The 13,923-nt window shown below is 40.3% G+C and overlaps 1 protein-coding gene across 1 annotated transcript; it reads right to left on the bottom strand.

Annotated features, from left to right (window-relative positions):
• Window positions 1-279: 279 nt before the first annotated feature.
• On the bottom strand, window positions 280-13,685 carry DNAJA2 (DnaJ heat shock protein family (Hsp40) member A2). The gene is made up of 9 exons (XM_019932464.3): window positions 13,477-13,685; window positions 11,784-11,843; window positions 11,263-11,486; window positions 8,738-8,818; window positions 8,364-8,497; window positions 6,375-6,571; window positions 2,356-2,500; window positions 2,106-2,233; window positions 280-1,536 (listed from the first exon to the last, which is right to left on the bottom strand). The coding sequence occupies exons 1-9, from the start codon at window positions 13,552-13,554 to the stop codon at window positions 1,345-1,347; spliced, it is 1,239 nt and encodes a 412-aa protein (XP_019788023.1). The 5' UTR covers window positions 13,555-13,685; the 3' UTR covers window positions 280-1,344.
• Window positions 13,686-13,923: the final 238 nt, after the last annotated feature.

Raw genomic sequence — 13,923 nt, 5'->3', positions numbered from 1 at the left:
AAATTTTTAGTTTTCGGCTTTCTCCCATTTGTCCTTTTACAAATGTAAAATCTATAAATGATGTCTCTTTTCCCTAAAATTAAAGTGTGTTCTAAAAATACCTACTCTGGGAATGAAAAGAAGGTAGTAGAAGATGAAAGAAGAGCAATACAACATCCTTTTCATAGTAGTTTTACCCGATTTTTCTCATACCAGCCTAAGAGTCTTACTTTTCTATAAAACAATAGTAATCAATGCTTCCCCCCCAATCTCAAATATTCAACTTAATGGACACAAGAGAATCTTTAACTTAACATTTAATGAAAACAGAGCATTTTAACAGGTTCTATGCAGACATGGTTCTAATATTGATTTACTGTTACCTTATTTTTTTAAAAAGGGGGTGAGGTGAGGAAATACAGGCCAGGTTAACCTGGCCCCAGTGCTCAGGATCATAACTTAGAAGTTACATAACTCAGATATCCTTGACTCTACAAAGCATTAATTGAAGCCAATAAAGCCTGTTTCTACCAACATATCAAACTCTCTTTTATCTTTTGAAACTATAAAATGGGCATGTGCCTGAGGCATAAGCTTCAGGCCAATGGGTTTTTAAGGGCTGTTTAAGAACCAGAACTAAGGGTACATTCTCCAGTTTAAGGATAGATTTTACAGTTCAAAATACTTCCTTCTAAAAATGTGAGACAAAGAGTAATTTACACCAACTGCTTTTTATTATTGAGTTTCAGAAACCTTTCACAAGATGGTAAAAAAAAAAAAAAAAAGAAAGAAAGAAAAAAAAGGAAAAAAAAAGGGCCGGGGGAGAAACCCCAAACTTTACAACCACAGCTCAGCTAATGTTATTTTTTCCATTGTTCCCAGTCAGCTCCAAACCCATTGTGTGCAAAGCCCATTTTTCCATGCATCTAAATGATAGATACAGGCTATGAAATTCTTTATTCTATTTGTAGCAGCTTATGCAGGTGCAGCCAAACACAAAGCTTCAGGACAAATTGTACACAAACTTTACAATGTGGGATTTGAATTTAAAATATGAAACATAAAATCTACACAAAACTGATAAAAATCAAGCACAGATACCAGGACTGAAACTTATAACCCACATGTGAAAGGGAGTCTTGTTTCCTTTCAAGTGCTTTATTCTGCTACAGAACAGTCGAAATGAAGATGTAAAGCTTTGTGGTTAGTTTAAATTATACACTCTGTAGATACTATACCAATTTTAAAAGTTACACATAGACCAACAGATGTCCATCAGTTCATCTGGGTTGACCAGCTGGATCGCTGAAAACAAACCAGGCAAGTGTGGAAAGAAAATCCACCTGTGCAATTTGTTTGCAGAGTTTACTGATGGGCACATTGCACTCCTGGTCCATGATGGCTACTGCTTTCTTCATCAGAGCTATCATTATAGGCTTCACGCCTCTGACCACCTCCTGAGCCCCGAGTGCTATCAAACTCTTGAAGCTCTACCTCCTCTGTGTCTCCAATAATGTTCGGAACTTCTGGTCTAGATGGCAGAAGATCTTCTAATTCCTTCATTAAAATAAAGAAAAATAAGGTTAGCTGGAAGATTATCTTCATCCACTATCAAGTTCCCTTTTGATACAATCCAAGGTATATGTTTGACAGTTAGTCTTTGCACTTTAAGCCAGAGATCACAAATGGATGATCCACAGACCAAATCTGTAGACATCTTTTGGACAACCCATCTATTGCTTAGAAAACAAAAAACAGAATTAGTTGCTAACATTTAAACACTGGAAAATTTCACACTAGACATGCCTTCCTGCATGAACAACCAGTAGACGCTAAGCTGGGGGGTTGCCCTCTTCAGGTGAGATATCTGTTCTCCAGGGAGCCCCAATCCTCCCACCACCACCTCACACGCAGTCTGCTTTACTCCTTCACTATTCCCTACTCGGCCCCATAAACTTTTACATCAGGTATCCTCACTTTAAAAACAACCAGGACAGCCCATCAATCACTCAAATTAATAAACTGTGTAATCTAATCTTAGCACCCAAAACAAAGGGAAGGTGACACAGAAATACAACTATTATTAAACTTAACTCATCTGTTGCCTAAATTTAGAGAACACTTACAGAAAGCTTGTCTGGGTTGATCCAGTTGTTTTCAGGAAACTGCACATCAAATTTTATGTAAAGATCACCTTTTTCAAAGGGATTACGATACTGTGGCATTCCTTCACCTCGAACTACACGGACACATCCTATTATTTGAGTAAATAAAGGGGAAAATATTAAGAATTTTACCCAAGAAGGTGCACAACAATATTTTTTTCAGTCACCTACTGTAGAAAGAATCTTGGATCAGGCAAAAATCAAGATTTACCTGGCTCAATTACTTTGCCAGGGGGGTATTTCACCACAATCTGACGTCCATCAAGGTGCTTAAATGTGAACTGAAATCCACATAGAGCTTCAACAAGTCCTATCTTATATGTCATGTGCAAATCATTTCCGTCTCTCTGGAACACCTACAAATAAAGCACACCAGAAACATCTTTTTAAAAACTTATGGAGGCATACTGTTGTTCTGTGCTCCCTGAATCAATTTCAAAACCTTAGTTCTACCACTTACTGCAAAAGCCAAACTGCCACCATCCCTAGGTTTCCTAAATTTATATAAGGAAACCTAGCTATTCTCAAGTAATATGCTAAAAGCTTCTATCACAAAAGAATTGGAATTGGGAAAACAATGACTCATAAGGTACAACTGAAACTTCAAAAACAGAACCAGGTATATTTTACAATTATGGACCATTTCGAAACACTGCCTGTGAGTGAAAAGGTGTACAAGGCCCAGTGGGATTCTGGAGAACAGGTTCACTTGGAGTTTCCTCCAGATGTGATTCTAACAGGGAAAGGTGAAAGCCCAAGTTCAACTAAAAAAGCTCAACCAGTAATGCTCAGCCAGTAAAGGGGCTCAAACCCCATGCTTCATACAAATACAAACAAATTTTACCTCACCTAAAATTCAAAACTTGCTTAGGTGAATGTAAAACAAATGCTAAAGTTGGCTTATTATTACACCATAAGCCTATGGACTAGGTAATGCAAAGGTTATTCAATAAACATTAAAAAATGAGCATTCAATGTGTAGGGAAAAATACATCCAATTTCACACATGCCCAACTTAAAACGTTTGCTTATTAGAATTCACAAATATCTATAGTTAACTTTTGAAATTTAAGCTGAAATAAAATTAACTGCAGTGAAAGGTCACCTAATTTTTTTTCAATACAATAGTTATCTCTTCTAAAGAATAATCCTGGCTGGTTCAGTCAGAGAAGAGAGGAAATCTGAAAGATATCCTCTTTTCCTAAATTATCCTCCTAAATTTACCTATGAAGAAAAGTTAATCTCAAACCATTATCTTGACCAGTGGTCCTGGACCAGCAGCCTCAGCAGCACCAGTAAACTGGTTAGGAATGCACATTCTTGGGCCTCATCCCATAACCACTGCATCAGAATCTATAAAGGTGAGGACCTGCAATCTGTAGTTTTAATAAACCCTCCAGGGGAGTCTAATGTATGCTAAAGTTTGAGAACCACTGAATGTATATTTCCTATGAGAGTTTACTCAGCTGTTTCTCACAATGGGTGGAAAAATTAACTTCAATACGGTTTCTTTCATGCAGCACTTTTCAATGCTTTTGCAAGTTCATAAAATGAAAGTGTTTCTGAACATATCATTACATTACTGTTCCAAAAACTACCTTTAACCAAATATCCTTTGGTTAAAGCTATATTAGCAGTAGGGAGTGGACTTCCCTGGTGGTCCAGTGGTTAATACTCCGCATTCCCAATGCAGGGGACACGGGTTCCATCCCTGGTTGGGGAAGTTCCACATGCTGCACAGTGAGACCAAATAAATAAATTAAAAAAAAAAAAAAAGACGTAGGAAGCATGAAGGGATACTATGTTCTTGTATAGGAGAGCTCAACTTAAAGTAATTCCAATAAAAAATGGTATTAGGGTTTTTTTTGGGTGGGGCAGGGGACCAGCAGGAAGGGTGGTTATATTAGACAATTTGATGCTAAAATTCAAACAGAGAATAAACAGGCAAGAATGGCCAGGATATTTTGAAAAAACAGACTAATGAGGAGAAATTACCAAGAACCAGACAGTAAAACACATAAAAGCTGTAATAATTTCTGAAAAATAAAGAGTATAGAAGAGAGACTAACATCACCAGATCTTACCCACCACTGTGGTTCTTTGCTGTACAAATGCACCATGATAGCAAGATTACCAAAATACACACACACCAGTACTGAAAGATGATACACATGCATACACAGCACTCTCAAAATTGAATTGTTTTTTGATCAGAAGATTTACACTCTGTTTCAGCTACAGTACCCACCCGGATCTCACGGCCTCACAATTCCTTCAGCACAAGTGTTGAGAGCTTTTTTAAAAAAGAAAGCCCCAAACAAAATATGAGTATGTTCATGAACTAGTCAAACTAATCAATTTTTCTTAAGAAGGTTAAGAATATTCTCAGTGGTATAAACAAAACAAGATACCTAAATCTCATTTTGGGCTCAAATTTACTTTACCGGTCACAATAAAACCAAGAAGGAACAATCTTTGACCTCTTACTAGATGAACTTCCATTCTAACCTTTATCATCTTCTACTTTCTACTTTAGACAACCAGTAACATCTGCTGTCTGTTGGAAATTCCATGCAATTCCACTGCTGCCAATAATTTTGGAGGTGATTTACTTCCAAATGCCTCCTCCTCACAGCCCCAAGAAAGAAGAGCAGCTTATTCATTATCTCATTTGATTCTACACCATCTTTCTGAGGGATGACTTTTTTTTTTTAGTATGCAAAGCCAAGCCCAGGGAAGCTAAAGCTAATAAATGGGAGCCAGAACTTAAGTCCCTTGTCTCCAAGGTCAGTGATTTCTATTTTTTAAAATCCCAAATTCTTACAGAATATTTTAATCCATAACACTCTAAGGCAGAATTCTAGAAATTACTCCTTAAAAAAAACAACCACAAAAGCAATCTAGGGACCCTTGCCACTGGTAGGTTTGGCAATATTCACAAAAGGCCAAGATATATAGCAATTTACAGCTTTGCTGAGGCAATAAATTCGACTAGTATACCTTGAGAAAGGCTTGTCTAGGAGAGCAAGCCACAATCTAATGAGGGAATGAATCAAATCAAATTCCCAGAATCTGCATCTCAATATCGCTTTAATCTCTATTGGATTCTTGAAGTGATTTTTAAAATTTACTTCATTTGTAGAAATCACCATCAAATGGGAGAAAATTCTGGTGTGAACTAAAAAAGGCGGCTGACTTGTAATCTAAATGCTTCCAAAGGAACTCAAAATGGCAGTGCGATCAAGTACAAAGCCAGAATCCTGTCAAATGCTTCTATATCCAAGAATTTAGGGGACTTCCCTGGTGGCCCAGTGGTTAAGACTTCATCTTCCAATGCAGGGGTTGCGGGTTCAATCCCTAGTCGGGGAGCTAAGATCCCATATGCCTCGTGGCCAAAGAAACCAAAACATAAAACAGAAGCAATATTGTAACAAATTCAACAAAGACTTTAAAAATGGTCCAAATCAAAAAACAAACAAAAAACTTAAAATATACTCCATCGCACATTTAAAAAATACAGATACAATGGTATAATCAAAATAATATATACCAGGCCACATCATCAGCCCAGTACATTTTGCCATGTACATTAATGGATACAATACAGAGTCAATGAGCAATTTAAAAATAGGGTGTTCCCTGGCAGTCCAATGGTTAGGACTCGGTGCTTTCACTGCCGTGGGCCCAGGTTCAATCCCTGGCTGGGGAACTAAGATCCCACAAGCTGCGCAGCACAGCCAAAAAAAAAAAAAAAGAAATTTAAAAATAAAATGTTTTTAAAACCGCAGAACCTTTTCTTTCAAGAAAGCTCACATAGATACCCAATATGTAAAACAAGTCAACAGGGCAGTACTGAGGACTGAAGCCCTCACCAACCATCCAAGGAGTTTCACAGTGAAACCTAGGCTGCCTAGATTATCTGGTCCAATGCCCTTATTTTCATAAATAAGGAAACCGAGGTACAGACACAACAGGATTACTTAAGGTTATACTGCCAGTCAATGGCAGAGCTGGGACCCAGACCAACTCCTTCTACAGTGCTTCTGACAGCACCTGTCTTGTTGGTCTACTAAAGAAGTCAGTTCTTATGAACTCAGCCTAAGGACTTAACAACTTCATCTATGTTCAGTGTTGCTTCAGGAAACTCAAACTGATCTAACCTATATCTTGCATACAAGACCCATTTCTGGTCTTCTGAGGCAAAAATAAAACAAACAAAAAGGAAATTACCTCATGTTCTTTTTCTTGTAGCAAAAGAACAATGTCTCCTGGTTCCACTCCTGGGGCCTGGTCTGCTTCCCCAGTAAATGTAATTCTCTGTCCATGTTTCATGCCTTTGTCTACGTGGACTTCAAGAATCTTGACTTCTTTAATCACCTTCTTCCCTTCACATTTTTTACAGCGGTCCTTTTCATTAATTACCTCCCCTGGAAAAAGAGGTCATTCAAACTTCCAGCAAGGGTACTCTACCGCACTCTTAAGTAAGATAGGTCTTGATAATGCCTTTATTCACTAAATAAATTTCCTGAATGTCTTTAAACTGCTACCTGAACTTTTGATTGAAATATCATTCTTAATAACAAAAACTCACATCTTACTGCAGGTTACCTAAAGGACCCAGCTACCTAGTCTCCTCTATTCCAGAGTATAAAGTATCTTAAACAATATTTTCTTAACTCCTGACTCTACTTCCTAAATTAAAACAAAGCCTAATGATCAAGCAAACAAAATGGGTGGTCGGATGCTGGAACTTCTACAACTGCTTTTTCATTTTTTTGTCTTAGTTTCATTTAAATTTAACAATGGAGAGAGACAACCCAAATAAAGATTTAAACATCCTTTATAACTCTAACAGTTTTTTTCTTCTATGTATTCTTCTGAAATATTTGATCAGTGCTATAATAAAATAAAACCAAAGCTGTACATATAGTATACTGTGAAAAAAAAATACCATCAATTTCTGATGGCTGATTAGTGGCACACTTTAATGCTCAGATGACATGTATAAGTGACTTCAGGAACACTGCTTCTGCAAAGTATGTTCTGCAAAGCACCAGTTCCTTAAAATGGTAATGGCACATGGGAAAAGATTTCAGTCAATTCTGATTTCTTGAGAGTGGGAATTGTTAGCAACTTTAATAAGGTAAAATGCCCTGAGACGCTCCAGAAGGGGAATATGATATGCAGCTTCTCCAAATTATCTTGTCTCTGCCAGAAGCAATTTGGAAAAGGATGTTCTAGAACTGCCCAATGTGGTAGCCACTAGCCAATGTGGCTATTTAATTTAAAAATAATTAAAATTAAAAGTTCAGGGCTTCCCTGGTGGCGCAGTGGTTTAGAGTCCGCCTGCCGATGCAGGGGACACGGGTTCGTGCCCTGGTCCGGGAAGATCCCACATGCCGTGGAGCGGCTGGGCCCATGAGCCATGGCTGCTGAGCCTGCGCGTCTGGAGCCTGTGCTCCGCAACGGGAGAGGCCACAACAGTGAGAGGCCCACGTACCGCAAAAAAAAAAAAAAAAAAAAAAGGTTCAGTTCCTCAGTCATACACAGGTGGCTAGTGGCTACTATACTAGACATTACATACACAGAACTTTCCCATCATCACAGAAAAATTCTTTTGGATAGCACTGCTCTAGAACAAGGGCTGGCAAACTAAGGCTCACAGGCCAAAATGGGCATGCCCTTGTTTCTATAAGTAATGTTTATCTAGAAGACAGTCATGCCCACTTGTTTACATATTGTCTGTGGCTATAAAAGTGCTAAAAGGGCAGAAGTGAATAGCAGTTTCAGAAAACATTCGCCCACAAAGCCTAAAATATTTACTTCTGTAAAAAGAGCTTCAATTGCAATAATCTATCCTCAAAAGCTAACTAAAGCTTACAGTAAAATTCTCCACTTATCAGAATGAGAACTAAACAATTTGCTCTCTTTTACCAAATATAACTTTTTAAAATATAAAGGGACAAAAAACTTTGCCCCATCTTTTTGGAATGAAAAAAGACTAACATTTCACTCAACATAATATAAGTTTACTGTTTATCTGTGTTCACTGGGCCTATACATAAGGAAATATTATTTTTACATTTCTCTTTCAGAACCCTCTGTATCTTTAATAAGATGAATACAAACACACGTTGAAAAAGAAAAACTGTAAGCCTCTCCAACTTCTGCATTCCCAATCCATCCAACATAAAAGCAGAGAAACACTGGCATGCATACCTTCTCCATTACAGTCAGAACACACAGACTGCATCTGTTGTACCATTCCTGGAGCCAGCTGTCTGATCATGATGCGTACACCTCGACCCCGACAAGCACTACACTTCTGAACAGCTCCAGACTTTCCACCTTGGCTAAAGCAAGCAAAAGTATAAATAAGAATATGCCCCCTAGGCCATGACAAATAGGAATTGTGCTTTTCACCTTCATCTTCAACGCCCAATGACTGGTATTTAAATACTTTCAGAGGTATCAGAAAGTGTTCTGGGTTGGGTAGTCAGTTTGAAATCATGAACAATTTTTTACTGATATGGACTCAATGTGCCACTGAAAGAATGGATGAAATTCATTTCATAACCAGAAAACACACTTACCCACTGCATGCGCTACAGAGTACATTCTTGCTAAGTTGTAGTTTGGTTGTCTTGCCATTATACAGATCTTCTAAAGATACTCTGGGGAGAAAAGAATTAGGTTCAAATTTTGCCAAGTTCTCTTAAATTCAAGATATAAACGATAGCTGATATAGCAAATTCCACTATAATCTTTTAAACAAAGAATTCAAGAACATCTTACATAAATCAACTGAGTGAGATTTTATTTTGTAGCTCAAATTGTTTATGGCTATAAACAATATATGTATTGCTCAAAGCCAGAACTTAAAGGATCAGGCCAATAATTCACTGTGCTGCATTTCCTAATAAAGCTGATAACTGCACAAACTCAAAACATCACACCTTCTTCTGGCCTCAAGAAGACCTCCACCTAATCCAACCCCCTGAATGAGGTAAAATTATTATCCTCATGTTACAGGACAAAACTGAGGCACAGAGAAGTAACTTGCCCAAGATCACATAGGCAGTCTGGCTCCAGAGTCCAGGCTCTACTATAAGGCTCTGTCCCCTTCAAGGACAATTCAGAAACGCTACAAAGTTACATTACAATTTACAGGAGGCAATTAGATTGCATATGTCTTAAAAAAAAAAAATTGGCCTTATCTAGAGTGTGAAAGATGAGAAGAATAGGTTTCCAAGAGAGAGCCTACAGCAAGTTTTAGATGTCTGAAAAACGCAGTGAATTATAACCAAAACTTGAGCAACTTTTGCAAAAATTTCAAAGGGGTCTATGACCCCAAAACGGCCAAGTTAAAAAGCCTATTAAAAATCCCAACTGATAAAACCCAACTCGTCTTTATTCATACAGCATATCTGAACTGCAGGACCATTCATTTCCAAATCTATATACATCAAAAGTCTCAAAAATATTATTTACAATTTGCAAGCAATGCATTTAATTTGGTTTTACCTTTCTCATGGTGTTTTTAAATCTCCTTTAATGGTAAAAGTTTACTTTAAAATAGAGGAACAGGGCTTCCCTGGTGGCGCAGTGGTTGGGAGTCTGCCTGCCGATGCAGGGGACACGGGTTCGTGCCCCGGTCGGGGAAGATCCCATGTGCCGCGGAGCAGCTGGGCCCGTGAGCCATGGCCACTAAGCCTGCGCGTCCGGAGCCTGTGCTCCGCAGCGGGGGAGGCCACAGCAGTGAGAGGCCCGCGTACCGCGCAAAAAAAAAAAAATAGAGGATCAAAAGAAGTTAAATGTGCTTTGCAAAGCACCTATACTATTTTGTGGCATTCAAACTTTCTCAAAATTGTTTTCTTTTATACATTCTAGACAGTATAATAAAACATTTATGGTCAAAACACTACCAGCACTTCCAAACAACAGCATATCTAGACCTTAGACCAAAGCACTTGGTTCCATCAGGCTTTAACCTCCTCCTAAGAACCTTTAACCAACGATTTACATGATAGGTAGGTCTTCTTCCCCTAACATATTAAACTACAATTAGTAAGCAACACTGCTGTGTAAGAGGCCAGAAAAATCTTCACTTCAACAAACATGGCAAAAGAAGGAAAAATGTGGGTAATGGTCTAGTGAAGCTGGCACTCTCCACCAGTGGGGCTAAACTGGCACAATCCTCTACAAGGCAATTTAGTTATATGTATCAGCCTCAAAACACTGATGCCTGCCCAGGAATCTCTGCCAAGGAGAGACAAAGCTGTATATAAAGATACTCATAGCAGCGCTATTTATGATAGGAAAAAACTGGTAACATCCTACAGAAAAGGGAATGATTAAATAAATGATGGAATGGAATATTATAAAGCCATCCAAAATGAAATGTTGTAATAACAGGAAAATTTTAACAAATTACACTTTACTTCCTCTTACCTACTCAAATGTATAAACTAGATACTATGAAATATTTCAAATAAACACTTGAACTTCAGTCTCTGGCATTTACTAGTATAACCATTACTGGTCCATGAAAAGTTAACGGGACAAAAGATCTCACAAATTTTGCAAAGTAAAACAGTTATTTTCATATTGGGTTCACAGTCTAAGATCAAGGTCAGGTACCATTCATATGTTGGCAGGTTAATGTCAGGCTTGAGGCCAGCAAGCTCAGTGGAAATCAATTTAGGACAGTTCAGACTGAGGAACAAGTAATGAGTTACTGTAACATGTTAACAAACTAGCCAGATGGTCACTCAATTTGTAAGTTTTTAAATAAAAAGTAACTCAGGAGGTCTAAATACTTCAAAGAAAAGAATCTTCATAATTGAAAATTTAAAAACAAGCAGCCTCAGAAGCATATACCAAATCAATCTTCCTACTCTGTAAAAACACCAACCATCCTTTAAGATCTGTTAGCAAAATACCAACATTCAGGTTATTAAATTCAACTTAGTCACCCAATGAGGACAGCATGGTAAATGGAAGATTTTTTTTTTTCTGATGGACAGAGTATTTTTTGATGCCTCTTCTCTTTTACTGAGTACTTCTACTTGAAAAAAAGTATTTAGCATTTTTTTTAAAAAAGAAAAAAGATATTCACTTGAGTGGATGCATCATGTCCTCTCCTCTTCTTCTGCCATTTCGACTTCTGCTCTGATTGCCCATGAAGCCGAATAATCCCCCACCAAAAATGTGAGAGAAAATATCATCCATGCCACCACCTCCGCCGCTACCTTCCCGAAGACCTTGTTCTCCATATCTGTCATATAGTTCGCGCTTCTCAGGATTTGATAGTACTTCATATGCAAAACTTATTTCTTTGAACTATAAAGAAAAAGTAAAACAATTGGATTTACAAATAAAAAGCTACAGGAATCTACAATTCATTTAATTCTAAAAGAAAAGTTACAAGTTACCTTTGGTTTGATTCTGGTCCTATTTACCACCTACCACTGCCCCGAATGTTAGTATTCCCATTGTAAAACCAAAATACTCTTAACATAAAACTTTGGCACTATGGGAATAAATGGACTTTTCTTACAACATTCCCTTTTTTTCCCAAGAAGGGCGATTTAAGTTTAAAACAGAAATCTCAGGGGAAAAAAGTCTCAAATAACTTACTTTGTCACCAGCATTTGGATTCTTATCGGGATGGTATTCCTTGGCTAACTTTCTGTATGCCTTCAATAAAAGATTTTAAAAAAAAAGGTTATATATAAAGACCAGTTTAAAGATTTGTGAGTACTAACGTAACATCCAATTTTCTGAGAAGCAATGTTCTAAAATCATAACCTCCCAAAATATCCTTTATTCATTAGCATTGTTGGGCATATTCCATCTTAATATTGTTTTCTCACTAATAACAAAGCAGACAGTAGTTATACTTGAAAACAAGTTATACTAAAGCCAGATACAAACAATGAAACAAAGCCACAGAGAAAAACAAAATACTGAAAAATCCCCTATTTTCACTATTGTCAAATGTCTTTGATGGCCCGTAAGCAGACCAAGACGACTCCAATTAACTCTAAAGAGAAATGACTGTTAAGCTCTACAGCCTGCAAAAACACTATTATTAAAATTAAGCTAAGCGAAGAGATATGGGAACATATGTATAATTGATTCACTGTTATAAAGCAGAAAGTAACACACCATTGTAAAGCAATTATACTCCAATAAAGATGTTAAAAAAAAATTAAGCTAAGGTAAGAATCTGGCTCACGATGGCTCCTCTAATTGTAGCATCAGGAAAAAGCCAAGACAAGCTCCTAGGTCATGGTTTATTTTCATACGGTGGATTGACTGGGGTCTTAACTGGAGTGACCTCGGTCTTAGTGAAGCTGCATACATTTGGGTGGCTGAGATATAAAGCACTTAAGCGTTCATTCACAGACACCTGAATTATGTAACACAGAATAGCATTTCCGGTAAGGTAACAGGAAGTGCTTTTACTCTCAATTGCACCCGTCCCACTGCCTAAGGAGCATTCTCATTCTTCTAAGCTTACAAATTCGGATACTCTAAGCCCCGTGAAGATGCTGTGTGGCTTAATCAAATGCCTCAAATGCTTTGAAATCCTGAGATAAAAGATTCGCAGCAATGCAAACAGCGATAATGAGGCCTTCTATTTATTTTTAGTCAGTGTACGCTCAGGTGTTTGGCTGGGACCCACAGCTTTTTCCTGAAACGAGCACATAACATTTGGGTTACCTGCCCACAGAACAATGCACCCAGACACAGACCCACGACACCTCCGGGTCAATGGGCGAGGGAGAAAGGCGGGGAGAAGCTCCGCGGCCGCGGCTCCCAGGAAACATCCCTAAGTTCCCACAGGCACCCGGCGGGGGCGGCCTCGACCCTCCGCCAGGCCCCAGACCAGCCCCGACGCGGCTCGGGTGCCGACGTCCGCGGCGCGGTCAACTCCTCTCCCGGGACCGGGATGCGCTGGGCGTCTCGGTCCAACCTGTTTTTCCAGGGTGGTGACCTCGGCGCGGGGAGGGCCGGGCAGGCAGCTGCCTCCCGAGAGCGCCAGGCCTCCGGCGCCCGCCGGGGGAGGGAGGAAGGAAGCGTTTTCGTCGTGTTTGCTCAGGGGTGGGTTTATATTTGCTGCATCTGTAGGCGGGCGGGCGGGGCCGGCGGCCCAAGGTCAGCCGAGGCTGGAGTGCGCGGCCCGCGGCGGGCCGGTCTCGCCGCCGGCCCCCAGCCTGGGCCCGCCGCCGCCGGCTAGCGGGCCGCCCCACAGCGCGGCCTGGCAGTCCCAGCCGCTCAGGCCTGCGCCCCTCACACCCTGCCCGGGCCGCCCGCTCCCCAATACCTTCTTCAGCTCGTTCTCGCTGGCGCCGGGCGGGACGCCCAGGATGTCGTACAGCTTCGTGTCGGCCACGTTCGCCATGGCGGTCGGCCTGGCAGCGCTCAGGGAGGAAGGCGGCGGAGCAGGCGGAGCGGAGCCGGGCCCACGGCAGCGGCGGCGGCGGCGGCGGCGGCAGCGGCAGCGGCAGCGCAGGCCGAGCGAGACAGCGAGGGGGAGGCGGGGGCAGGGCCGACCTTTGAACCGACGCACGGCGCGCCGTGACGTTGCTTCTCGGAGCCCGCCTCGAGCACTCGGCCGAGGTGGTGGCGGCGTCTCGGGCGCTGAGGAAGTGGGTGAGGTGGTCTACTGCCTTGAGGCTCTGGGCCGCTGGGCGAAGTCCAGCGTAGAAACCGGGATAACTAAGTCTGCACGCTACCCTCCGTGACACCAGCTCTCTCCAGAGGCGTTTAG

The sequence above is a fragment of the Tursiops truncatus genome, chromosome 19 (genome assembly GCF_011762595.2).
Source record: "Tursiops truncatus isolate mTurTru1 chromosome 19, mTurTru1.mat.Y, whole genome shotgun sequence".
NCBI classification, from domain to species: Eukaryota; Metazoa; Chordata; class Mammalia; order Artiodactyla; family Delphinidae; genus Tursiops; species Tursiops truncatus.
The sequence above is the reverse complement of the archived record's forward strand: the minus strand, read 5'-3'. Positions and strand labels throughout refer to the sequence as shown.